We start from the raw sequence: 26,808 nt of genomic DNA, 5'->3' as shown, positions 1-26,808 counted from the left end.
CTATTGTAACTGTTTTGGGTTGCCACAAGCAGCGTGCATATAAGATCAAACTTAAGCCATAAATACCGTATGTTCTGACTGCTCCACCAGTTGTTCCCCTATCACTCTCCCTCTCTTCAGGCCTCCCTGTTCCCTGAAACACAACAATATTGAAGTTGGGCCAATTAATAACCCTGCAGTGGCCTGTAAGTGTTCAAGTGAAAGGAAGAGTCAGTCAATGCAGCAAACGTCACTGCTGTCTTGTTTTAGGAAACTGCCACGGCCACCCCAGCCTTCAGCAACCACTACCCCGACCAGTCAGCAGCATCAACATCAAGGCAAGACCCTCCACCAGCACAAGGACTACTCCTCGCTAAAGGCTCAGATGATGACTAGCATTTTTCAGCAATAAAGTATTTTTTTTTTTTGCGGTACGTGGGCCTCTCACTGCCCTTTTTCTCCCACCTCTTCTAGAAATCCAATTACATGTTGGACCTTTGATATTGTCCCATGAGGGTCTGTTAATTTTTTTTTTTTTTTTTGCGGTACGCGGGCCTCTCACTGCCGCAGCCTCTACCGTTGCGGAGCACAGGCTCCGGACGCGCAGGCTCAGTGGCCATGGCTCACGGGCCCAGCCACTCCGTGGCATGTGGGATCCTCCCGGACTGGGGCATGAATCCATGTCCCCTGCACTGGCAGGCGGACTCGCAACCACCGCGCCACCAGGGAAGCCTTCTGTTCATTTTTTTTGGTCTTTTTTCTCTCTGTGCTTCAACTTGTAAAGCTTCTGTGGTTGTATTTTCAATTCACTAATCTATTATTCCTCAGAGTCTAATTTTCTGTTAAGTCCATCCAGTAAAATTTCCAGAAATTATATTTTCAGTTCCAGACATTCCACTTGGTTCACTGTTCTATCTTCCACTGTGCTCATTATTATTTTTTAGATTTAATTAATTATTTTTGGCTGCATTGGGTCTTCATTGCTGCATGCAGGCTTTTCTCTAGTTGTGGCGAGTGGGGGCTACTCTTAGTTGTGGTGCGTGGGCTTCCTATTGCAGTGGCTTCTCTTGTTGTGGAACACGGGCTCTAGGAGCGTGGGCTTCAGTAGTTGTGGCTTGTGGGCTCTAGAGCGCAGGCTCAGTAGTTGTGGTGCATGGGCTTAGTTGCTCCGCAGCATGTGGGATCTTCCTGGACCAGGGCTTGAACCCATGTGCCCTGCACTGGCAAGGAGATTCTTAACCACTGCGCCACCAGGGAAGTCTGTATATATTCTTTTTATCTGCGTACTTTTGCTCAGCGTACTCAACCAAGTTGTTTTATCAGTGGCTCATTCCTTTTAGCTGCTGACATGGATTCCATTGTAGGAATATACCACAATTTGTTTATCTGCTCATGTGCTGATGGACATTTGGAATGTTTCCAATTTGGGGCAATTATGAATAAAGTTGCTATGAAAGTGCTTTCATGGACATAATGTTTTCTTTTCTCTTAGGTAAATAAATATCTAGGGGTAAAATTGCTAGGTGGTATGGCAGGTGTAATTTTCTTTACAAGAAACTTTCCAACAGTTTTCCAAAGTAATTGTACCATTTTATATTTCTGCCAGCAGTACTATAAGAGTTCCAAAGCTCACAGTCTCTTCAACTCTTGGTATCGTCAATCTTTTTAATTTTAGCCATTCTTGTCGGTGTACTGTGGTATCTCATCACTGTTCAATTTGTATTTCCCTGATGATTAATGATATTGAACATCTTTTCATGTGCTTACTGGCCATTTGTATATCTTAATGTCTATCCTTTGCCTATTTTAAAATTGCATTGTCTTTTTACTGAATTGTAAGAATTGTTTACATATTCTGAATGCAAATGCTTTGTCAGATATTCATATTGCAAATATTTTTCCCCAGTCTGTGGCTTACCTTTTCATTTTCATTACAGTATGTTTTGAAGGGCAGAGATACTTAATTTAGATGAAATCCAATTTATTATTTTTTTTAATGGTTCAAGCTTTTTGTATCCTAAGAAACCTTTGCCTTTCCCAGGGTCACAAAGATTTTCTCTTACGTTTTCTTCTAGAAGTGTTACAGTTTTCACGTTTACATCTAGAGCTGTGATGTATTTTCACTCAATTTTTTAAAAAATTTATTTATTTTTGGCTGTGTTGGGTCTTCGTTTCTGTGTGAGGGCTTTCTCTAGTTGTGGCAAGTGGGGGCCACTCTTCGTCGCGGTGCGCGAGCCTCTCACTATCACGGCCTCTCGTTGCGGAGCACAGGCTCCAGACGCGCAGGCTCAGTAGTTGTGGCTCACGGGCCTAGTTGCTCCGCGGCATGTGGGATCTTCCCAGACCAGGGCTTGAACCCGTGTCCCCTGCATTAGCAGGCAGATTCTCAACCACTGTGCCACCAGGGAAACCCTTTACTCAATTTTTGTGTATGGTATCAAGGCTTGTTTTTAAGCCATGTACTCTTTTTTTCTAGGGCTAGATAAGGCATGGTTCTTTTGAGGTGTCTAGTGAATGCCCCCAGTGTTCAACAACGTCTCTCACGTTAACTGGAAAGAAAAACCTCTTCCTGTCCTAAATAGTCCAGCTCATAGTGAAACTGAGCAGGGCCCTGTGGGGCCCCCAGGCACGGAGGTCTTTTTTGTCCCCCGTTTCTTGTAGGCAAGAATCCAGCCTCCATGACCTTATTCTAAGTTCCAAAGGGCAGATTCGAACAGTTGCTAATCAAGGGAGGAGCAGTCAAGAAACCACTTGAGGCAAGATTAAAGGGACCAGAGAAGCTCCTCAAGATCAGGAGACCACCTGAGACGAGACGAAAGGAGTGCAGACCCTATACACACCCAGATCTTGTCAGAGACCCCATCCTTGAACCACGGTTGTAAAACCCTCATCAAATCATCTGGGGTTGGGACACACAGTTTTTTGAGGCAGGAGCCTGCTGTGGTCCCCTGTGCCGGGCAAAGTAATAAAGCTATTCTCTTCTACTTCACCTAAAACTCTGTCTCCAAGATTCAGTTTGGCACTGGTGCACAGAGAGGCAGAGCTTTCGGTAACAACAGCTTCCCCCTTGCTCTGTCTTTTGAGTTTCACCTATGCACACACAGATTAATATCCAGAAAAGGAGTTGAGACCTCTGAACAAATGTCTTGAGCTTTTCCTCTATGTAGCCCTTTTTTCTCCATATTGTCCCTGAAATTTCCAGTTGCTCTGGCTTCCTCAACTTTGTCTTCTCAACTCAGCAAGGCTGCTGGACTCCAGGTTGCGCCTCACTACTCTGAGATCTGGAAACTACCTCCAGCAGAAAGCTGAGGGGAAGACCAGAGGGCTCAGTTCTTTATTTTCTTTTCCCTCAGGGATCCTGAGCTGCCTGTTGTCCAATTTCTGCCAACGGTTGTTTCATAATATTTTGGCCTCTTTTCTGACTGCTTATAGGAGGGTGAGTTGTATACCAGTGGCCCCTTCTCTGGCAAAAGCCTCTTCATCTACGTTTGCATGGGCTCAAGTGTTAAATTTACCCACATAGGAAAGATTCCTCCAGCTTCAGCGACATGCCCTACTGGATTCCAATCTCAAAATGGAAAGCCTTTGGCTTTTCCTAGTCCACCTATCATGCCTAGAAGAATAACTGCATTGATGCTCTCAGCGAAAAACCAAGCCGATGAGGGACAATGAGAACCAAATGGTGTTGAAGAACTCCACACACAGAGGACATGGAAGCCCAGAGGTTAGAGAAGCAGCGTCCCTGTGCCACGAATTGCATGTGAACACTGCACACACAGCAGTGAAAAGCCCCAGCACTGGAGTGAGACCCACCGGGTTTGAATTCCAGTATCCCACTTATTGGCTGCCACCACCTTAGACAATTCAATTAACCTCTCTGTGCCTCCGTTTCTCCAGGTATAAAATAGGGTAATACGAGTACCCACCTCACGTGGCTAACGTTAGAAGTAAATGGTAAGGCATGTACAGGGCTTGGCACATAATGAACACTCTACAAATGTGAGTGCTAGTATTGTCACCAGACCCAAAACTGGCCAAAGCACCTTCAGAGCCTGTGGTTCTGCCCTCCCACCCAGAAGAGGCTTTACAAGGAAGACTGAAAATAGATCCTACATTTAAATGGTCTCAAAATGCCTCCCCACAATTTACTTATTAAGTACTAGGGGGAAATGTTACCTTCACATTGGAGACACTCAGAGGAACCACCTTACCCAAGATGTCAGAGAATGTCACCAATACTGGGATAAACCAACATCAGGTGCCTGAGGGTCTGACACACTGAAGAGGGCACAGCATCACTTATGCAGCATCCCCACCAAAATCACACAGCCTGGGTGTAATCATGAGAAAACATCAGACAAACCCAATCTAGGACATTCTACAAAGTCACTGGCCTGTACTCTTCAAAAGCATCAAAGCTAAGACGACAATGAAAGGCTGAGGAACTGTTATAGACTAAAGAGATGTGACAACTGAATCCAAAGTATGACCCTGGACCGGGAGAAAATAGCTATGAAGACGGTACTCAGGCAATTGATAAAATCTGAATATGGACTGCGGATTGACAATAACATGTTAATGTTAAACTTCCTGAGCATTAATAATTGTACCATGGTTCTAAAAGAGAACACCTGTGTTCTTAGAAAATGAATTCTGAACTATGTAGTGATTAGAGTGTAGTGATTAGAGAAGAGAAAGATCTCAGTTCCCCCACCTCCTAAGCCCTGTTGCTCTCCCTCTGAGCAGCTTCCCAGTAGGGAGCAAGCTTCTGCCTTGGCCTTGAGCACCAAGCCAGGGCGCCAGCACCAGCGTGGCAGCCAAGCCAGCCCAGCCCAGCCCAGCGAGAGGCAGAGCCATGCAGAGGCCTAACCTGTACAGTACAGACTGTATGTCCTTCAACTTCAAAGGAGAGTAGTAATGGCTAAGGTCGTTAGGGAGCGTGCTTCTTGGAAGATGCGGAGGATATGGCGAGGTGGGGTGGGAGGAGAAAAGCACTTAGGGGAAAGAGGACTGTGGGTAAGGGGAGGAGGAACGGGTCTGGCAGGTGCTGGGGCTGAAAGAAGAGCAGCAGGTGGCATCTTGCTGCAACCCACTGTCTGGTATCATGGCTGTTCTCCTTGGCCTGGGCTACAGTGCAGACTGTGGTGGCTGGAGTGTCTGTAGCAAAGAAAGAGCTCAGAAACGAAGATGGGGGCACCAGGTCCAGGAGCCCGGCTGTCCTTCAAGATGCCAGGATGCCATCTTAGTCCCAGGCAAAGAAGGACCCACTGCATAACACCACTGGCAGCCATGGCCAGTGGGAGCAAGGACCCAGGAGCTCCTGGTATGGTTCAGCGGTCCACCTGCTCTGAACAGCGTCAGACAACGCCCCCCGGCCCGAGCTCTCCTTGCCCTCACGCCTCACATCACTGCTGAGCAAAATTCAGCCTGAGCCTTGTCCACGCTGGCCCGGCCCAAGAACCTCCACTGCTGGGAGAACAAGATCACTGTATAACGGCTGCACCCAGGATGCTGTCCCATCCGCAGCAGTGGTCCTTGAACTCAGGCAGGTCCTTAGCAAGACTACAGTGCTTGTTGGATGTTTCCCCGGAGATTTTTACCTATTTGGTGTATTAGTAAATTATTTAGTTTAACACATGTTGAGAAAAACAAATCAATATGTAATCTGCTAAGCAGACTGACACGCAGTTTAACATTCCTGTTTACTCTAATTTCATGTAACAGAACTGGATGATTTTTTTTTTTTTGCCAGTAACTGATGAGATTTCTCACAGAGAATTTGGGGACAGAATTATACAAGCAGGGCTCTTGCCAGAATAAACACATTCATTTAAGTCTCCCTACACTGTGTCTGTGGGACCCCAACACCCGGCCCTCGTCACCAGCCTGAGGGTGGGGCAGCGGTGGAAACAGCAGACCTGCAGTCCTCAAGCCTGCTGTCTGGAAACCCCAAGAGCAAAATCCCAGCCGGAAGGTCAGCGCATGTGTGCAGCGTGCCGTTCAAGGGAGTGCTGAGTGAGTCTCCGCTCCATGCACGGCCTAGATGGAACCACCTGCAAATATTTTAGCTCCAAACTCACTACCCAGATAGAAAAACCTGCTCTCATGCTCTGATGCCGCCGGGGCCAAGACACAGCGTACGCGGGGCTGGCAAGAGGCTCATGTGCGCTCCCACTGTTCTCTCTTTCCTCAGGACCGCGGCCCGGCTTGTGTCATTTAACCCAGGAGTCGTCACTGCGTCATCTTTCTGCATCATTTTTCACGTTATTAAGCGAAAATGTCTTCAAAGAAAACGGAAAAGCCCATGAAGAACACTGATGAGCTTAAGAGGCTGGAAAAGCCCACGGACTAGAACACAAGCTGGGGGGAAATAAAGCCTTTTGAGAAAGGTAAATGTGTAAAAAACGCATGTGTCCCAAACTACTGTGCACACAACTTGGTCCATGAGAGAGAACAGAGAAAAAACATGAAGCTCTTAACACCTATCACTCATTGGTGATAGGAAAAGCCACAAATCCTCGAAACCAAGTCTTTAGAAGAAATTTTAGAGCCAAGGAAAACACTGGTTGAGCGCCCCAGCCTAACCCTTCCTCCCCCCTCTCCCTGGGGGAGGCTGAGCCTCGCCAGCTCCTGCTTCCTCCTCTAGCAAAGTGGCTCAAGTGGAACCTGACCACAGCGCAAGATGCCCTTTAGAATGCAAAGGATGCTCTAAATCAAAGGGAACACGGTGGGGGGGTGGGGTGGGTCATGTCGGATAAGCTGGGGCTGCAGTAACTCAAATGAGAAGTCCTTTTCTCACAGGCAAACATGCGATTTCAGGGGCTGGCAACCCCGCGGTACTAGTGCAGGAGTTCTAGAACTTGCTGAGGACTGGAGTTCTCACGGGAGAGGTTCTTTAGCAAAGCCCAACCCCACCACAGCCTGGGGCCCCAAAGGGGCTAGAGGTTTCCAGGCTTATTCTCTGTGACCACACCCAACAGCTGTCCACAACCAAGGCTGAACCAAAAATCCAGGGATGGAAGCATCTCCACTTTGTCTACACCTGTGTGGAGTGTGGTGGACAGCCAACAGAAGCCGGTTACAAATAAGGAGCTGCTTCCCTTATTAGCTAAAAGCAAAAAGCAATGTCTCCAGAGCCACACGGCCTGGCTCTACCACTTCCTGGCTGTGTGACCTTGGGCAGGTTACTTAACCTCCCTGTGACTCAGTTTCCTTATGTATGAGAGGGAGACAATATTAGCACCCACCTCTCAGGGTGGCTGTGAGGACTAACTGGGCTAATACACGATGCCTGGCACTGAGCAGGCCCAGCAGGTCTGCCCACATCATCACACCACCTATCTCAGGAGGCACACTGCCAATAGGCTAGGGGGCTGGGAGAAGGTCACTGGGTTCCCCTTTCTTTTCCTGCAGCCCCAAAGATACAAACAGTAGACCTTCCCTGGGAGACCCCATGAGGTCTAAAAGGAATGTGATGAAACTGCTTTAAAACAAAGGTTCTCAAAGAAACAATGCAAAAGGAGCCTGAGGTAGGGACTTCCCTGGCGGTCCAGTGGTTAAGACTCCGCACTTTCACTGCAGGGGGCGAGTGTTCAATCCCTGGTCAGGGAACTAAGATCCCACATGCTGCGTGGCCCGGCCAAAAAACAAAACAAACAAACAAAAGGAGCCTGAGGTAAACACAGAACCTGACTTAATTCACCATCCTTTTTAAGTTGTAGAAAATAGGCCTGAAATTGAAAAAAGGCGGCTCTCTGGAATCCCTCCAAGCACACTGTCTCTTTTTCTGGGAGCCTCTGTCCCCACTATCTCCAGCCCCCAGAACCGATGGCCACGCTTATGATCTCCTACCTGGACCTTTGCCCTCACCACTCCCTCTGTTTTGAGAGCCCCTCACATCTCCTTCACCTCCAGTATTGTGACCAAGCAGGGCTTCCTCAGAGATAGTTCCCAAGGTCTCCTGGCAGAATCCCTCATCACTCCTCTCAAGTCTGTTCAAACATCTACAGCCCTCTTCACACGGCAATGGAATGATCTGCCAGCACGCACGCAGCCCACTCCAGCTGTGAGTCCCTCAGGGACAGGGGACTGGGTCTCAGCTCTTCTTTGTCAAGGCCACACTTGGCACCCAGGTCCTTAACAGATCCATTCTGCTAGAGCTCACATCAGAGTCTGCATGTGACTGAGTCTACAAACTGAACAACTGTAGTTCTTAATAGGGGTGATTTTCCCCCCAAGGGACACTGGGCAATGTCTGGAGATACTTTGGGTTGTCACAACAGGGGTGGGGGAGCTACTGGCATCCAGTGGGTAGAGGCCAGGGATGCTGCTAAACATCCTACAATGCGCAGGACAGCCCCCCAAAACAAAGAATTATCTGGCCCAAGATGTCAATGGTGCCAAGTTGAAAAACCCTGGGTTAGATGGATAACTTCCTAGCAGTGGAGTGATCTAAAAGAGATGCACGGACCACTTCTATGTACACAAGAAGAAAAGGATAACTCTTAGGGGCCATCCCTGACTCTTAAGATTATTACTGCGCTCCTTATAATCATATAGCACCAGGGAAACAAATTCTGTGAAAACTTGCAGGTAACCTGAAATACCAAGGGCCCTGGAAATCCCTCGTCACAAGTTACAGAATGGACTCATGTACGCCTCCCTGCAGCTCCGGGAGGCTCCACCTCAGAGGCTGGACCTCAGTCCCAGGGTGGGTTCGCCATCCTCACATAGGCAGGGCAAACCTTCACAAAGGCCAAGGCCAGAAAAGCGAACCTAAGATGGAATTCAAACATGCACGAAAGGACTGGTAGGTCTTTTCAAATTGATACGTTTAACGTTATCAATAGCCACAAAATAATCTGAAGTTCCAGATAATACTCTGGACATAAAGAAGAATCATTAAGAAAGAAACTCGGAATTATACAAATAGGAAAAAAAAAGGGGGGGGGGTGAAGTAGCCAGGGATAGAGAGTAATAAGTGCACCTGTGGAAAGGGGTGAAAAAAGGCATCGGGGGAAGTGGCTGAGAGAGACTGGGGCCTGAGGGACCCGGCTTACATCTCAGCTCTGCACCTACCAACCGGCACCTTGTGCTACACACTTCACCTGCCCACTGTCCTTGTTTGCAGAATGAAAACAACGCCTCCCTTCCAGGTTCCTGTGAAGCACTGTCAAGTGCTGAGCACAAGAGCCGGCATACTAGGGACTGAGTAAAGAGCCAGTTGCAGGAAAGTGGGCTCCAGCAGCCAGTGTTACCACCTGCTACCACAGGACCTGGGTATGTTGAAGCCAGGGACTTGGATGCAGGTTCGTCACCTGTAAATGGGTTGCCCCAGTCCACCCACTGCCCGCTCAGGGCCCACATGAGACTCCGTAGGCGAAAACACAAGAAAGGGTCAGGTGAAGGAAGGAGATTATTACTTATACCAAAGCCACCTGGTTTGAGAGTCTGCTAACTTGGAATTGGCAATCGCTATACTGTCTGGGTTACAGTTTTTTTTTACTATTATGCAGTCTAAGAGAAGAGGGCTAAAGGTAAACATGTTGAGTAAACAAGACAGAAAGGGAAATGTTCAACCTAATTCAGAAAACAAGTTACTCAAGCACCTGTGAGATGTTCTTCAACTGAGTTCTGAATGTGAATACTGTAATGACAATGAGGATGACATCCCCCCTCCTACTATGGAGGGCCCAACATGTGCCTGACACTAACCCAGCTTCCTTACACACACCCTTCTAATCCTGAGTTCCAGAAAAATCATCACTCCCATCTTGCTGGGGAGGAAACCAAAGCTTCAAGAAATACGTGGGTTGCTCAAGGGCAGTATGTGGCAGAAGCAGAAATGAAACCCAGGTCAGATGGGTTCCAGAGCCAGGGATTCTGCTATTTTTAACCATTTGTAAAACTCCTTCAACAGGAGGAGACTTCATCTTCATGCAAACACTATACTAACTGCAGAGGATTTTAAACAGCTCATTAAAGCAGTAAAGGCTTGATAGGTGCCAATAGAGCAACACTTGAAAAACAAAGGTATTTAAAAGGCAAAAAATGCATTACAACTCAGATTGTCCCCTAATTCAGATAACTCCCTCCTACCCTGATTTTATTCCAAATTAGTGAAGTTTTATTATAAATAAAGGCCATCACCATTATGGATAAATGCTACCAGATGAATCAGCATTTAGAAAACCAAAAACTTTCTGAAAATAAAGACCCCCTAACGGGCCTCCATGCTAATGTTGGCTGCACTCCTTTCCCCTGTGGGCACAATAGCAGCCTGGGACAGAATGCTCTTCCTGGGCCTTGGCTGGCACTCCGGGGTGGGGTAGGAAAGGAAGGCGACATTATTGACCGTGTGATGGGTGCCAGGCCCAGAGATGGCACCTTCACATATGAGCTCCAGCTCCATTTCAGCTATCACTGAGTTTCATTATTTTACCAGAAGTGAAAAGTTACCGGGAAACAGGATATTCACAAGATCTCAAAGTATTACCACCAGAGAGATAATGTATTAACTGCAAAGGGGAAAATGTACCCTATAAGGGAGAGAGCTGGAGACGTGCCCTCTCTGCCCAGTAACTGACCTTATCATTAACAGTGGGACTGATGTCACGTGCCACCTGGTGCTGTGTAACATGAAGCACGCAACACTGCTCACGCAGTGTTCTCGCTGTAAAAATGGTTATCGCAATCTAATGGCTCCTCCAGACCAACTCAGGAAACATAGGGGTCCATGAAACGCCCAAAAACCGCAACAAGGTAACACCCAGACAACTCCAGAAGGTGGGGCACCGTCTACAACAACTGGCCAGGACTCTTCCAAAGGCAATGTCAGTAAACAACAACAAAAAACAAAAAAAACCTCGTGTGTGTGTGTGTGTGTGTGTGTGTGTGTGCAGGGGAGATTCTTTTAGGGTGAAAGTGACTTAAAAACATAACCAGGTGCAAAGTGTGGACCTTGATTAGATCATAGTTTTTAAAACACTCCAGCTATATGAGACCTGTGATGTTAGGGGAAGTGTGAATATTAGATATTAAGTGATATTGCAGGGTTATACATTTTCTTAGGTGTGATCATGAAACTGTGGTTATGGGGACTTCCCTGGTTGTGCAATGGTTAACAGTCCACCTGCCAATGCAGGGGACACGGGTTCCAGCCCTAGTCCGGGAAGATCCCACATGCCGCAGAACAACTAAGCCCACGTGCCAAAACTACTGAACCTGCGCATCTAGACCCCGCGAGCCACAACTACTGAAGCCCGCATGTCTAGAGCCCGTGCTCCACAACAAGAGAAGTCACTGCAAAAAGAAGCCTGAGCACCGCAAGGAGGAGTAGCCCCCGCTCGCTACAACTAGAGAAAGTCCGCACGCAGCAACGAAGACCCAACATAGCCAAAAAATAACAAATAAAAAATAAATTCATTAAAAAAAAAAAAGAAACTGTGGTTATGTAGACAACTATTCTTATCCTTAGGAGACTCAACTGAAGTTTTTAGGGATAAGTGTGATGCTGGTTGCAACTTACCTTCAAATGGGTCAGCCAAAATAAAAAAGTATAAAGAGATAAAGTAAATGTGGCAAAAGGTGAACAATTTCTGAATCGAGGTGGAGGGCAGATAGGCATTCATTGTATTATTTTCATCTTTTCTGTACACCTGACATTTTTTAAGATAAAAATTAGGATGGCGTGGGGACAGGTGATCCAGGAAAGGTTGTCCCAACATGCCTATGTCTGTACAGAACACAAAGGGAGGCCAGTTCACCATGCGCCAGAACAGCAGGGATTCATTTGAGATTAAGATTTCAAAGCTGGGGGGCTTCCCTGGTGGCGCAGTGGTTGAGAGTCCGCCTGCCGATGCAGGGGACACGGGTTCGTGCCCCGGTCTGGGAAGATCCCACATGCCGCGGAGCGGCTGGGCCCGTGAGCCATGGCCGCTGAGCCTGCGTGTCTGGAGCCTGTGCTCTGCAACGGGAGAGGTTACAACAGTGAGAAGCCCGCATACCGCAAAAAAAAAAGATTTCAAAGCTGGGTAGACTAGTCTGTGATGTTACTTTGGGCCTCAGGAAAAATGCTATCATTTCTCAGCACCATCAGTGTCCTCATAAAACAATGACACCTTCTCTCAGTTGGATAGTCCCCAAATCTGTAACATGAAAATAGGCAGGTAGATTTATCCAAGCTCTCAAAATGCTTGTTTGGTTAAAAAGCCAATTCTGTCTACACTTCAGCCCAGGACTCTGATGGTGCATGGTGAAGGAGGCTTGAGTCTGCTTTGCATTTACAGGTCCTGAGAGTAAATATACCCCTAATGCCAACACACACACTGGCCAATACTGACCTTTCGCTGATGGCTGGGCCACTGCCCTGTACTGAAACACACAGGGCAGCTCCAGGACTGCTCAGCTCTGCTGTGCTGTGACTTCACTGAGTCACAGACTACAGATAAAGCCACCAAAACAAGCTGCTCAGCAGGAAGAGCATGACAAAGGTCCCTCGTTTAAAGCATTTCCTTCTACTCAGACACCCGACGACTTTCAGTGACACTCCAGAAAACCTAGAGCGGGAAGACCCTTTAAATTGGCTCGGTGCTTTGTGACAGCCTGGAGGGGTGGGATGGGGAGGGTGGGAGGGAGGGAGATGCAACAGGGAAGACATATGGGAACATATGTTTATGTATGACTGATTCACTTTGTTATAAAGCAGAAACTAACACACCATTGTAAAGCAATTATACCCCAATAAAGATGTTAAAAAAAAAAAAAAAAAAAAGCTTGCCTCTGAGTTTGTTTGGCTTTCCTTGGACACACAGGGTACCTTAGCCGAAGCCTCCGGAAAGTTCACCCCCTGAACAAGGCGATGCTGACACTGGGACATGCCAGCAGATGGCGGCTTGTATGTTTATGCAGCTTAAAGAATCAGCTATATAGATCAACTGGCACACCAACTCTCAACTGCCTGGCCAGAGACGTCTGGAAATCCCCACACAGTGAGCCGAGCACCAGGATGAGAAATCCCCGTGAGAATCAAAATCCTCTCCTGAGATATAAGAGGGTCTTCCTCCAGGTAATCCTTACTTCTAGGTAAAAAACACAGCAACCTGTAAATGGAGAAAAAGTAATTTTCTGGGTAGAAAAAGAAACATAAAAACAGTGGTCTGAGGATTCACTGAAATCAGGATGTGAAGTGATGAAAAATACCACACAGCCTGTCTGGCAGAGAAATGGGTCCATCCTATACAACTGAGCTGGTCCAACAGGAAAACGGAATAGTGCCTGCCCCAAGAACTGGGGAGTTGTCAGAAGTGTCCGAGCCCATTGCCCTGGAGGAGGAAAGCACCGGAACGGAAAAGACTGTGACTCCAAAGAGGAGAGGGACTGTTAGTTTCAACTGCTCAGGAGAGATGACTGGTATTTAAAATGTGCTTGGGAACTTCCCTGGTGGTCCAGTGGATGAGACTCCGTGCTTCCACTGCAGGGGGGCACGGGTTCGACCCCTGGTCAGGGAACTAAGATCCCGCATGCTACGCAGCACAGTCAATTAAAAAAAAAAAGAGAGGGAGAGAGAAAAAATATGCTTGAAGAAACCAATGATGGAATTGATAAAGGATGGAGTGGCCTCATCTTAACGAACCCAGACCTCCCTCAAGGGCTGCAAGGTGAGCAGTCTTTTCATGGGAGCCTGGCACTCCTGACAGCAGCTCTGCCAGACTGAGGAACAGGCACTGTGACCAGGAAGACAGCCAAGCAGCTTGCAGGAGCAATTCCTTGAGACCACCTCCACCCCCTTTCGTTTTCCCCAATAAAGTCCATTTCAAAATGTAAAGCAGTTCCTAAGAGATTTCCTCCTCTTCCCAGCCCTGCAAAATGGAAAAGCCCCACAGTTCTATTTTAATAGAACCAACAAGTTAAAGAGAAGAAAGGTAATTCCCTGACTGGATCTCGATCAGTGGGACTCCCCTTGGGCTGCTGTCTGCTTCTAGGTGGGAGAATAGGGCTCTCGATCCATGTCCATGCCTGTATTCAGGGCAGACACGGCTCTAGCCTTTCCAACTCTTCCCCCCATCACCCCTACTCATCACTGTCCCAGGACCTACTACCCAATGCCACAAGCTCCCTCCACATCTAGCCTTACACTGAGCAAGAAACCACTTTCTAGTTCCACCTTTGCATACGGAATATACCAACCACGGCGGGATTTGCACTTGTGCTCACAGTGAAGATTAAGAAGTGACTGTGTCCCTGAAGACTCGCAGGGCCAGCACCATCACTCTGAACACATTCAACCCAGCACATTTCTCAGCTGTGAGCAACTCCGCCTGTCATAATCACATTTCCCTCTCTGAATCACAAGTATCAAACCCCAGGGAATTAGTGGGGCCATCAGCACCAATCAAACCCATGAAAATAGCCAGGGCTATGCTAAGAAATCTTAGGTCAGGGAACAACATAAAACCTAAGCCTGGAGTTCCTTTAGGGAGAAAGGAAGGCCAGCTGGACGAGAGAAACGTGGGGAGGGGAGTGCAGACCCACGCACAATGTCTCGAACATACAGACATACAGTTCATGCACCCAAGTCAGAAGCTGATTTTCGCTAAGTCATCACAAATTATTACTGTGGGAACAAGTGGGTATTTGTTCAGCAGGGAAAACAGCAAGGCAAGTAGAGACTAAAAAGGAGAGAAAAAGTAGCAAACATATACAGTCTGGGACTTGTTGCAAGACTTACGAAGGCCAGGCAACCAGAAAAAAAGTGGTGTCCAAGAATAGCCTCTTCAAGGTTCCCTAAAGCTTGGGAGAATTCACCCAAATAAGCCACACATCATAAACAAGCAAAGCTGCAACTCCAGCAACTGGACCCTACAAGACGCACACACACAGCTGCAGGATCCTTCCCAGATGCCAAGGAGCATACCTTCTGCAGGAACGTCCCATTCTGCCCACGTGAGCACAGTGGGGAAATTTTGAGAACAAGTCATTTTGGAAATAACACCTCTGTCAAAATAGTTATAACTCTTCCTTTCCCCGAAATGCAATCACAGAGCTACTAGGTCTCTTGTCACTTTAATAAAAGGAAGGATGTACACTAAGAAAACATAACCCCTCAACACGTGGCACACATGACAACACGTTGGAACTTCTGGTTTTCCAGAAGGGCTATCTGGGGCTTTCTTCCCCATTATGAAGCTCTCAAGGAAGGGCCCCTGATGACTTAGCACAGGAATTCTAAGACCTCCTCAGACCCTCTGAGTCTGCTTCTCCACTAAGCTCCTAAGTTGCCCAAGTCTCATGGAAAGGAAGGATACCTGAAATATAAACAAAAGTGGGCTGGGAAAGGGAACAGCCAGGGGAGACTTGAGATGCAACTTAATTAGGAACGGTTGGGGCAGAGATGGAACAGGTGAGCCTGTTCAGGAAAAGGAGAGGAAAAAGGAGATGCGGGGAAGAAGGCACTCTGGGTGGGTCCAGCTCCAACCAAAACAGAAAATTAAGCTGAGGGTGAAGGGCCGGGGCCGGGGGAAGTAGTCCTGGGAACGGAATGCACGGCCTAATAAGCCAGGTATTGCAAGGTGGCAGGATTTATATGCGAACGGGATATAGTAAATCCTGAAGTGAAGGTGAAGAAAAAAGCTCAGTATCAGACTGGGGGCGAAGGGGAGGCTAAGAAGAGCCTTTAAAAGGGGGCAGAAAAGAATATGCCTTCCGGGGGTCATGGCCGTAGGCTGTTAAGTAGGGTAGCTTTAATTTGCGATGACACGGTTGCAGGGGGGCATCTCAGAAGAGAGGTGTGCGCGGGTGGGAGAAGAGTAGTAGGGGTGACCCCTGACAAGAAGCTGCCGCGATAAGGCGAGGGACCCAGGACCCTGGGTCGGGGCCAAAGCTCCCCCTCGTCTAGGAATGCCCAGCCTGGGCTCGCGGGAGGAAGGCACCTTCGCCAAAGGGCCCGTGTCCCCAAGGCCTGAACTCCTCAGGCAGGAGGGTCCCCGAGGCCGGTGGGCCCGAGGCTCGCGGCGCAGGGCTTCAGGAGGGCGGGGGTCCCGGACTCACGCATCAACGTGCTGAAGGCCACGACGCCGAGCAGCCCCTGCAGGAAGATGCCGAAACTGTGCATGAGCGCACCGCTCTCGCAGCGGCCCGCGCCGGACGCTACGGTGGAAGGCGGCCCACCCGGCAGTGAATGGCTCGAGTTCCCGGCAGGACCCTGCATGGCGGGCCTGGCGAGGGGCGCTGGGCGCCGCCGCCCGGCCGCCCGCCCGGCCTCGCTACCTGCGGGGCCCTCGCCACCGAGCCCAGAGCCCGGAGTCCGAGCCGGGAGCCGGTACCTCCGCCCCGCGGCCGACTCGGCGCCGCGCGTAACGCGACGTCTGAGACCGCAGCGCCTGATTGGCCAGGCCCGGCGTGGGGGCGGGCCTTGGCCGCTCCTACTCTCCCCCCCACCAGGGGCGGGGCTCCGGCCGGAGAGGGAGCGGTGTTTTGGATCCTGACCACAGGTAGGACAGACCAGGTGAGCTGGGCTGCGCAAAACGGATTGAGAGCCCAAGCCCGGACTCCGAGCTCCAGGTGGGGAGGGCAGGAGCAGGGAAGATCTGTGACGAAATTTTTTTTTTCCCTCTAAGATAAACCCCTGAAGAATTTATGAAAAAATACTTCTGGATTCCACCCCCAGATTCCGATTCAGTTGTTCTGAGACGGTGGCCAACAATCTGCATTTTCGGCAAGCAGGCTGGATTATTCTGAGGCAGGTCGTGGAGGAAAACAATCTGACTCCGCACACAAGCATATTCTTTCCAACCCAGACCTTCGGTGTCCTTGTACTTTCCTTGTTAGTACCAGTATCCTGGCCAAAGGCTTGTCTTAGATTCATCATTCAGGCCCCGAATCGACTTTTCCTCCCATAAACGTAATTTAAATGGTCATTTCAATCCAACTGCCTTCATTTAAAAATATACAGGGTATATGCTGTAAACACGTGGATGTAACCCCATCTTGTTCATTTTGAATGTGATTCATAAAAGAAAATCAGGTTGTTGGTATTTGTCAGTCTCCAGGGCCTCCCTCCACACACACTCACATTTATTCCCACTCAACCCTTTCTGACTCCTCAGAACCTGCTCCCTTCCTCTACTAGGGCCTTTAGTCCCCATTCTGTCACCTACCCTCTGAGCTGCCTCTGGCTTTTCTCCCGACACCTCTTGTTGGTGCTCTCAGGTCCCTGACCAGGACTGCATCCACTTAATGCCAGTGTACACACAGTATTATTCTAGTAGACACTGGGGTACACTTGTTGAACAATAAATACCAAACCTAGGGAAAGTTCCCCTAAAGATAGCCGTCAAGAAATTCCAATTACATAAAAGGTTCAATGATATCCAAAAGCTTTCTTGGTTAACAGGAATATTAACTTGATTATCTGGAGAACACAAATGCTACTGGCTCCCTAGAGCCAATTCTCCAGCCCTTCTCTTACAATGCACTTCCACACCTCTGTGCCTTTACATGGCATTCTAGCTGCATGGAATACTGTTCCCTTTTCCCTGCTCCATGAACTGCTACTCATGCTTGAAGGCCTGCCTGACACCCCTGTCCCCACTGTGCATCCACATTACCTTGTGTGTGCTGCTCCACTAGAACTTTTCAGACTGCTAAATTAGACGGCTGTACACACCTCTCTCTCCCAGCTGAGTGTAAGCCTCCTGAGGGCAGGAACTGATTTTCTCTCAGCCTTGAATCCAACATAGTGCCTGGCACAGAGAGCATGCAACAAAATGCTTTTTAAATTAAATTGACTTTTAATTTATAAAATTAAAAACTCTCCACAAGTATTGACCATGGGAAAATACAGAAAATCAGGTTAAGAAAATAAACAGGTAAGGAAAAATTGCATTACCGTCTTTAAGTCTAAGAAGGTCCCTTATGGGTATGTATGCTCAACAGTTACAGTCCACGTTTAGAGAGAACCAAACAATAGGATGTGTCCTTAAAGCCAAAGAGATTGTAGTTGGGCATAAGGAGATTATTAATTGCTTGAAGACACAGCTCAAGGAAAATTGCACACAGAGCTGAAAAATGAATTTTTTTGACAAAGCAGTGCTCTGCACATCCAGATGTGGAGGAACCCTAAGGCCCGTCGCTGCTGTGCCAAGGCAAATGTAAAGAACAAGAAGCAGTCTTCAGCGATCGGGGCAGAGTCCTCGGTGCCGGGAGCAAGCTCACTATGGGAAGTTCTGCTCTTCCTACCTTTTCTGAACGGCAATTAAAAAGTACCCAGATCCAGAGGGGAAAGGATCAGACAGAAGGATGGGGGGAGAATTCTGGAAAGGTTAATTTTATTGAAGCAGGAAGGAACTTTCTCCTCCATTCAGAGATGATTCTCTGAGGTCCCACTGGAAACAGTTTTGAAGGATTTACTCTGGTCAAGATGCCTTCTTTGCTGTCAAAGGAAGTTAAATATACCTTAAGACCTGTTTTAATTTTCTCACGACCACTTAAAACTGTCATAACATACCACACGTTTATATACACTCTTATTTACAAACCAAAAAAAAAAAAACCCACGCAAAATATTCATCCAAAATAGTTATTTTTTAATCCCTTGAAGTTATACCATCAAACTTGATGGGAGTTATTTTAATAGGTATTCTTGTGCATATTTCTCCTTAAGTATCCTTTATCCTCAATGCATAACTTTTAAAATTAAGAGAAAAACAGTAAGCAGGAAGGATACAACGCAATATGCATTTCATTTTGTTCCAAACAAGCAGCTTAAAAAAAAAAAAAAAAAAAAGGACAACATACATTAAAGTGCATCAGTTCCAATGAGTTAGTATTAGAAAAGGGCCTAAGGACAGTGCTGGAACCAGCCAGGAGTCCCACACTGGCAGGCCTCTGACTGTCTTCAGAGAATAGTCAACAGCAAAAAAAAAAAAAAAAAGAAAAAAACAGAAGAGAAAAAAAAATGAGCACTTAAAAATCTCAAGAGAAATATTCAAAGTACACTTCCCTAGAGACTTCTTGCAAAAGGAGATAAGTTTTAATTTTGTCTAAACTTTGTAACCTCCCTCAGTCATCTGCTTTGTGACTTGATTTGCCCCAAGAGCCTACCTTCATCCTTTCAACACTATTTGCTCACGCTCACATCCACTCTGCCAAGTTAGGCATGCAGTTAGATAAACGAAAACACGTAGAAACCCATAGGACTGAGTTCCCACGCATCCTGAGAACAGGCACACCTATTAGCAATGGTAGCTTCATGTCACTAGCCAGTGTCATCCTTTGCCTCCAGAAATAGTCGGAGACCCTTGCCTCCCACAGCTTTAACTCCATTACTGCTGGAGTTAAAGACATGTCCGGCAAGGCTGTGGCTTGTTTCCCTTTAAGACAGTCCTTTGCGATAGGCCACGGCACCAGAACAGACCCAAATGGTGTGTCAGGTCAGAAAAGACATAAAGGAATGGAGTTTTAGGCCTACTTCTCCATTCCTCCAACCCCCACTCCTGGTTCTGCTGGTTCTTGCAAAAATCTAAGACTTCTGAAACCCTAGAACGAAGAAAATCGATCTCCAGTGCACTTATGGCCCACCACCTTCACCCCTAAGGCTGCCCTCAGAAACAGAACTACCTGTGAAATCTGGTACAAGTACAGAGGAGATCCCAGGTGAGCAGGCTTGGAACCAGATCCATTTGGACTGGGCTTGGAGTTTAGAACTCTCCTGCCAAAACTCCAAGTCCATAGGTGACTTATTTAGATAAATTCAAATTTCCAAAGCATATACATCCTGACACAATGGGAGGGAATCATCAAAATTCACTAGCAAAACATTGTAAAGTGAGTAAAATCAAGGAAGAGTTATACGTGCATGAAAGTGATTGATTTCTTTTTGGTTTTGCAGGAGGCTCTGTCCTACAGGGTTTCCGAGCCAGCACCATGACCATGACACATGGTTACTTTGGGTGGACCCAAGACCAAAGACATTCAAATTTTTAAAGGGGGTACCCAGTCCCTACTGAGACTTATACTCCATTTGCTAGTGCTCCCTTCTCCTTCATCTTCAAAAGGCCAACTGATAACACGGAACACTTTTGAACTTACACACACACACACACACACACAACAACCCCAATATACAGGACCAAAGTTCAAACTTAGTGTGTGTTTCCACTGCCGAGGCTATGCTCCTAACAGCTCTCTCAGAGTATCTGTGGGCATCAATCAAACCAGCACATGGTGTCTTAAATAAATGTCTTTGGTGATAGGCACCAAGTAAACAGAAGTGCCTATGATAGTTTTCCCAATGTCCCCATTTAGTTAAATCTTACCTACAGTTCCCTGATGTTCTGTGTGTGCCCCAGAAATACTTTCTGGCTTGGGGGAGGGGACGGTTCTGAGTACTATCCAACCTGAGGCCTCCTAAAGCTTTTACTCTGTATTCAGTTATGGTATTAGTGACTGAATTGGTACAAGAGAACAAGTAAAATGTATTCAAGTCCTCAGGAAGCTTTGGTCCAATGCCCTCTCTCTCACAGTGAGAAAAATTTTACTTCCAGGAGAAGGAGCATATAAAGGTCAAGTTCTGAACTGGTTTTCTATGACTGCCTCTATCGTAATTCAATAAATATTTACCGAAGAAGCCCATCCCTTCCAGAGGTTGGTAACTATCCTTCCCTGACCTCTTATATCTATAATGTAGATGCTGGGAGCCACCTACAACGCTAAAGAAAGGCAGATAGGACGAAAGCTCCCATTAATGCATTTCCTGCATTAGCCACCACAGTTCTGCTTCAACGGAGAGGAATGGAGGTGGTTTACAAATGAAAACAGCACAGTCCCCAGAAGCCCACAAAATATAGTCAAAATGTCACAGCAAATCTTCGCATGCAGTAAAAGGTTTCCCTAACACACCAACACTACAATAATAGGCTTATATTGGTCAGTCAACTTCAAGGTCCAGGAGCATGATACAATCCATTCACCTGTTTCCAAGCTTGTCAATTCAGGATCAAAAATGGATCCTGGAAAACTTTCTGACCTTAGGGAGGCTATGGAGCCAGCTGAAGGTGAAATTTAGACAAATGCAGTCCCTCATAATGTACCTCGCACAGATTTAAGAGGTTGGTATCTTTAAAAACCAAAGTTCATATACCTATTGCAACATAACAAACATTTTACCCCAACATGGTGAGCTGTTATCAGGCTTAATATATGTTTTAGAATCACGACAATCAGACTGTCACTGCTGGCCAGTCCAGCCCCAGCCACATTATGAGGCAAACGGAGTCTAAATTTTACACTTAAAAAAAAAAAAAAAAAAGCCCTGTGCCAAATTCCCAAACAATTATCCTCTCTCCTGTGACAGCCAGGGATAGGGACTGGGGGTATATAATACTTCTTTAATGTAGTTGCCTGATAAACTATTATCTTGGTATGAGAATGCAAAAAATAGGAAGTAGGTAGGAATAGTAAGTAGGAAACCCTACTTACTTGTCTAATTTAGAGTCAGCTTCTCTCTGGGAGAAAGCTGAGCTTGAATAATCATGGCATAAATAGACAAGCTGGCTGGGGCCCGACTCTACCTGATCAGAGACTACTACTTAGGGCCGTGTGTTTCATCTTGCAGGGGCTTTGCCCCCTCACCTGTGAAGGGAGGTGTTTTAAATTCTATGGTTTCTGAAGAAGTCAAGAGAGAGACAATATAACATATTCACTGTTGCATTTGGTAAATTCTCTCTTATAGAAAATCTCATTTTCCTAAATAAGACAACAATGTTAATTAGTTCCAGACTTTTTTTGTTTCATTGATCTTCTTCAAGGAACTCTTTGCCTTAGTGCCTTGACTGCTGAGCTCTCAGGAAATTTTATTATGCAAGATACCCGCCTCCCCCACCCCCACCCCCACCCCCCTCCCGCCGAAACTCTATCTACTTAATGCTAACTGTTCCCAAGCATCATATATATGCTTCTCTTCCAGGGGCATAGAATGAATCAAAACTTTAAAAACTATATCTCCGATAAGTTCAAACATATTAACTTCTACTTAAATGAAGCGTCTTTCCAGGTATATCTGGTAGTAACCTAAGCAAAGAGTTGATGCTTTAATATATGGTTTGGTTGGAGGGTCTGAGTTAAGGTGGTTCATAAATTATCCAATGAAGAGAAGATTCAGATTACAAATGTTTGCCAAGGTCCATAAAAACACGTGGGGCAGCGGGGGAAGAAAAGGAAAAAATCACAATCAGTTTAAATTTGTAATAAAATTACCTTATATTTGTATAGCTGTTTAGAATTTACCCAGTTTGTAGTTTTAAAACATTTTCAAATCTTGAAGAGGAATGATTAGGTTATATATTTGCAGGTAACTAGGATAATTAAAACACACACACACACACACACACACACACACACACACACACACTCAGCAAAGCAAACCATTTAAAGGAAGCAACCTATGTATCTTTCCTCATTCCACATGGTTGGAACAGTACAGCAAATGCTATTATTCTATAATAGCTAACAGTGCAATCATAAGTGAAAATTTGCCTGTTTAATACCAACTTGAGCTGGGTCAAAAGAAACACTTAAAAGGAAACTTGAGTTGTTGAGTGGGAATTGACCGTAGAATACATTCAATCTAAAGGTTTAACCAAAGAAAGAGTAAACGTGACTAGGCAAAGACGTTTCTAGAATCCTTAACCATCTCTCAATCTTTATCCAGCCACTGAGGACATACTGTGACGGAAATGCCATGCTCTGCAACACCCCTCCTAAAACTTATTTTCTCTGTTGTGCTTCTACACTATCTGCCTGGAGACACCGAGAAAGATGGGGAAATGGGCTTTACTGTGGGTCCAGGGAACACCTACTGATTTTTACCCAAAGTGAGGACTCTCAAAATGAAAGACAAACAACTACAGAGAAAAGTAAACACAAAATAAAAGCCTCTGAAGTCCCTCTGAGAACTAACAGGGAGAAAGCAATTCAACTGAAATAGGAACAATCTTTGAACTACTTGAAACAGGCAGCCCAACCTGGGTCAAGATGCAAAACAATGACAGTAGAGTTCTTAGATCAGTCAGTTAAGGAATTGGTGTTAAGTGCCACACATTATTTTTAAGAAAGCAAACAGTGTTTTTTTTCCCTCCAACTCTGTCATAGTTTTAGTGTTCATGTAGCTTAAAAATGGTATCATTAAAACAACCTCATACATGGCTATAAGCTCAATTATCAACAGAGGTAGTAAACAAAGGAACTCCTAAGAATAGATTTTAAAATGGATCAAAGTGTGACTGTACATTCAAAACCCTAGAGCCACATAATCATCCCCAAAATGAACTGTTTTAATTTAAAAAAGCTTAAAAAACACAATGACAATGAAGCACTGATGTGCCTTAGGCACAGTCCCAAATCAGTGCTGACTTAAAGCTATGTTCTCTCTTTCCAAGAAAGAGAAAGCAGAGAACAAAGTTCAATCTACAATGGGAAGGAACAGAAAGAACAAAAAGAAAACCAAAAGGGTGCTTTCCAGCAACCTAGATTATTCTTCTTTTTCAGGCTACACCAGTGGAAATGCTTATTCTTCTATAGGAGTCTTTTCTTCACAACCTTTATTTTTTTTAAACTGCAATCTGCTGAACAAGAGATGCCCACATTTTCACTGGCAGGAGAGCCACTTCTGTGCAGTTTTTGCTTACTCAGTGTGGGTCCTCCTTCCCTGAAAGTGCAAAGAGAGCAAGCCGACACCTGCAGGGCCCAGAGCCCCAGGACTATTTCAGCTCCACTTGTAGAGCAGGGCGAAGGATTTGCTGCATTTGTGCTTCAAAGATACAGCTCACTTTGGTTGTCCTTCTCAGTTGGCAAACTGTTCATAAAAAGCAAACTTGATCCTCTCTATGTGATGGCAAAGTTTGATGGCAGGGCCCAGTTTTAAGTCCATGCACTCTTGAACGGTGGGAAGGGTAAGGAGCAACAGGGCCTGCCCATCAATTTCCTGTTAAAGCATAAAATACAAATCATCTGTGATGTGCATATGAGTGGCAGCTCGACCATTACAGCCCTGGTTCACTTCGCTTTGTCAAAATCAAAAGTCCCTGTGCTTTTCCTTTCATCACTTTTTCCCTTTAAATAATTACCACACACTTCCTTTTAAATGCCTCTCATAGTCCTTCATACTAATCAATCTTCAGAATTAGTAATAAAGGGGACTTCCCTGGTAGTCCAGTGGTTAAGAATCTGCCTTCCAATGAAGGGGATGTGGGTTCAATCCCTGGTTGGGGAACTAAGATCTCACATGCTGTGGGGCAACTAAGCCTAGGCACTGCAACTACTGAGCCCACACGCTCTGCAGCCCGTGTGCCACAACTACTGAGCCTGTCTGTCACAACTAGAGAGCCCGTGTGCCGCAACTAGACAGAAGCCTGCATGCCGCAACTAAGACCCAACACAGCCAAATAAATTTAAAAAAAACAGAATGTGTAATAAAAGTTTTACCAAGGGTAAGAATCCATTCTGCTCTGCAGAAATCCGGTAAATTAACTAGCCTAACAGTAACCAGCAACTAAATGTGCCAGAAGAAATATCTTTTTAGAGGACTCTTTCTAAATCTGAAAGAAAATATTACCTATAAACTGCAATGTTTTCCTACTCTGTAACATTCATAAAAGCCTGACCAGCTTTTCAAAGATGTTCAGTTTTGAATCTCCTCAATTATCAAAACAAAATTTATTTCAATATTTAAGGCCACAGACTATTTCTGTTAGAGCCTAACACATTATAGATGTTAATTATTTTTTAAAACAAGCAGATCGTTATTTTGGAAAAGAGGAGGATAATTAAGTATAGCATGCGTAATTTTAAGCTATTTAATAGGGGATGGAAACAAACTCTTAGGAAAAATGAGAATGCAATAATAATCTGCTTCAACTATGGAGGCAGTCAGATAAGTAACTTTTTATCATAGTTCTACTCCGGAGAAGGGAAATAATTTTTTTTTGTTTGTTTTGGATAGAAATATTTTTCCTTAGACTTGTAAATAAATTGCTATTACCTCCACAGACCTCTGCTAAAGAGATACATTACTAAAACCTCAAGGTCTTTGTGATTACCTGGTCTAGGAATATTCTTGCTAGCGGAGCACAGTCGGTGGATCTGATGAACCGCACAACATCCGCCACACTCCACTTCAGGGGGTTACTGTCCAGGTGAAGCCTTTCAGAAACTTCAATCCTTATTTCCTTCATTCCCCACAACAAAAGCAAACCAAATGGTGTTAGAACTATTTCATTCTAAGAAAGTCTCTACATAAAGTCATAACCCTTTAAGGCAGGATTTAAAGTGGTTTTAGGACATGATTTCTCCCAGCAAGGATGGCAAAGGTCCATACACACTAGCTAATCAGGAAATGTTTGTCTTTTATAATAAGAAATATTAACAGACAAGAATTCATCTCAAAGTTTCAGCACAAATAATTTGGACAATTTAACAGAGAAGAATAGTTTTAAAATCTTCCACTTGTTCCTTGGTTTATTTCAGGTTACTCTCTGGCAGAGTGCAGAAGTAGATGGGCTGGTATTTCCAATAAGAGAAGGCTTAACTAAATTATCAGGAGAAATCGTTTTTAACCACTTCTGTTCACAGACTATATTTAAAAAGCAATCCAGTTTTAAAACACTAACTTAACTGCCATTATGTATGTGTTAATATGCATGTATGAATCTACCAAACAAAATGGTTTAATCAGAACCAAAAAGATAACTTATTACTACAAAGCCATATATATTATGAAAAATATCAAAAGGCAGCTTTCCCTAAACTAAATGACAAGTTACTAATAAACTACCAATGAAACTTTTTTTTACTTAAAACAAGCAGCCATTCTGAGAGAGACTTTCCTCCTGATAAGCAGTTGATCTCCAAATAATCCTTGAAATGCAAGTAAATCACTGAATTTGGGATGTTTTTAAAAAAGACCCAGGAAATTCAACTGAAGCCATAGTGAAATAAGTGTAACACCAACATCATTAACGGTTAGATTCTAGAGGGAAATTGTCAAGAGAGAAAAAAAGACTAGTTTTAAAACGGGTACCTTTGGTGAAGGAGGTTTATTCTCATCATCAGAAAATGAAAAAGTGCGAAGCTCTCTTTTTCTTCTCTGTCTGTCTGGAGGCAGTGATGTGGATATCTCACTTTGGGTGGGAGAGGAGGAGCATGATTTTTTTTCTGACATTTCTGACTCTTCCTGTAGCTCATCCTGTTGCTCAGATGTACTGCCCTCACTTAGGGAATCATCATCCCCTTCATCTGGGTCATCCTCATCTTCACCTCCACTTCCCTAGAGGACAAGGAGAGAAGTCTCATTGAAATTCAGGACAAATCAGTTCCTGGACCACGAGATCATCTTCCATTGGCCGGAGATCCAAATAGAAAGACCTGCAGGTATTCCTTCTGTCTGTATTGTAAACCAGGGATCTCTTGGCTTCTAGACATTACAGGTACATCATAGATCTCGTACCTGGGGAGAGCCCGCTGGGGTATTATCAACAGATGCAGAGGAGCGTTTCTTCTTATGAACAAAAACATTTTTTCGCCTCTTTCTCCTCTTACTCGCTTTTTTCAGGGCACATGCTAAGTTACTATGCCCACCAGGTGGCCTCCCAATTCTTTTATTTTTCTTCTTTCCATAGTAGTGTGCTAAATGTGAATGACAAAGAAAAATGAAGTAGCTTCATTATTTTTGTGTACCTCAAACCACAAGAGATTCCACTAGCATAGCACAACATGGGTACAGTGTATTTGATTAAGGTTAAGTTCCATACAATGGAATAATCTTGACTATAGATT

General features: G+C 45.4%; 2 protein-coding genes across 10 annotated transcripts in view; both read right to left on the bottom strand.

Moving 5' to 3' along the window:
- The window catches only part of STIMATE (STIM activating enhancer), a 52,440-nt gene extending 36,097 nt beyond the window's left edge, over positions 1-16,343 (bottom strand). For both annotated transcript variants that reach the window (XR_007479737.1, XM_012532363.3), the window contains exon 1: positions 16,027-16,343. Coding sequence is in view for 1 of the 2 variants with exons in the window: in XM_012532363.3 (XP_012387817.1) it covers positions 16,027-16,186 (160 nt within the window). In the remaining variant the exon portion in view is untranslated. The remainder of the gene's footprint in view (positions 1-16,026) is intronic.
- Positions 16,344-17,748: 1,405 nt separating this feature from the next.
- Positions 17,749-26,808, bottom strand: part of SFMBT1 (Scm like with four mbt domains 1) — a 132,832-nt gene continuing 123,772 nt past the window's right edge. For 6 of the 8 annotated variants that reach the window (XM_049715589.1, XM_049715587.1, XM_033424602.2 and 3 more), the window contains 4 exons: positions 26,480-26,658; positions 26,054-26,299; positions 25,074-25,202; positions 23,289-23,959 (listed from right to left, as the gene is read on the bottom strand). In XM_049715589.1, coding sequence (XP_049571546.1) covers positions 23,819-23,959; positions 25,074-25,202; positions 26,054-26,299; positions 26,480-26,658 — 695 coding nt within the window. In that variant the 3' untranslated portion in view covers positions 23,289-23,818. Of the gene's footprint in view, positions 18,410-23,288; positions 23,960-25,073; positions 25,203-26,053; positions 26,300-26,479; positions 26,659-26,808 lie in introns of those variants that run through there. The other 2 variants (XR_007479562.1, XM_033424603.2) reach the window with 2 other exon arrangements.

The sequence above is a fragment of the Orcinus orca genome, chromosome 10 (genome assembly GCF_937001465.1).
Source record: "Orcinus orca chromosome 10, mOrcOrc1.1, whole genome shotgun sequence".
NCBI classification, from domain to species: domain Eukaryota; kingdom Metazoa; phylum Chordata; class Mammalia; order Artiodactyla; family Delphinidae; genus Orcinus; species Orcinus orca.
The sequence above is the reverse complement of the archived record's forward strand: the minus strand, read 5'-3'. Positions and strand labels throughout refer to the sequence as shown.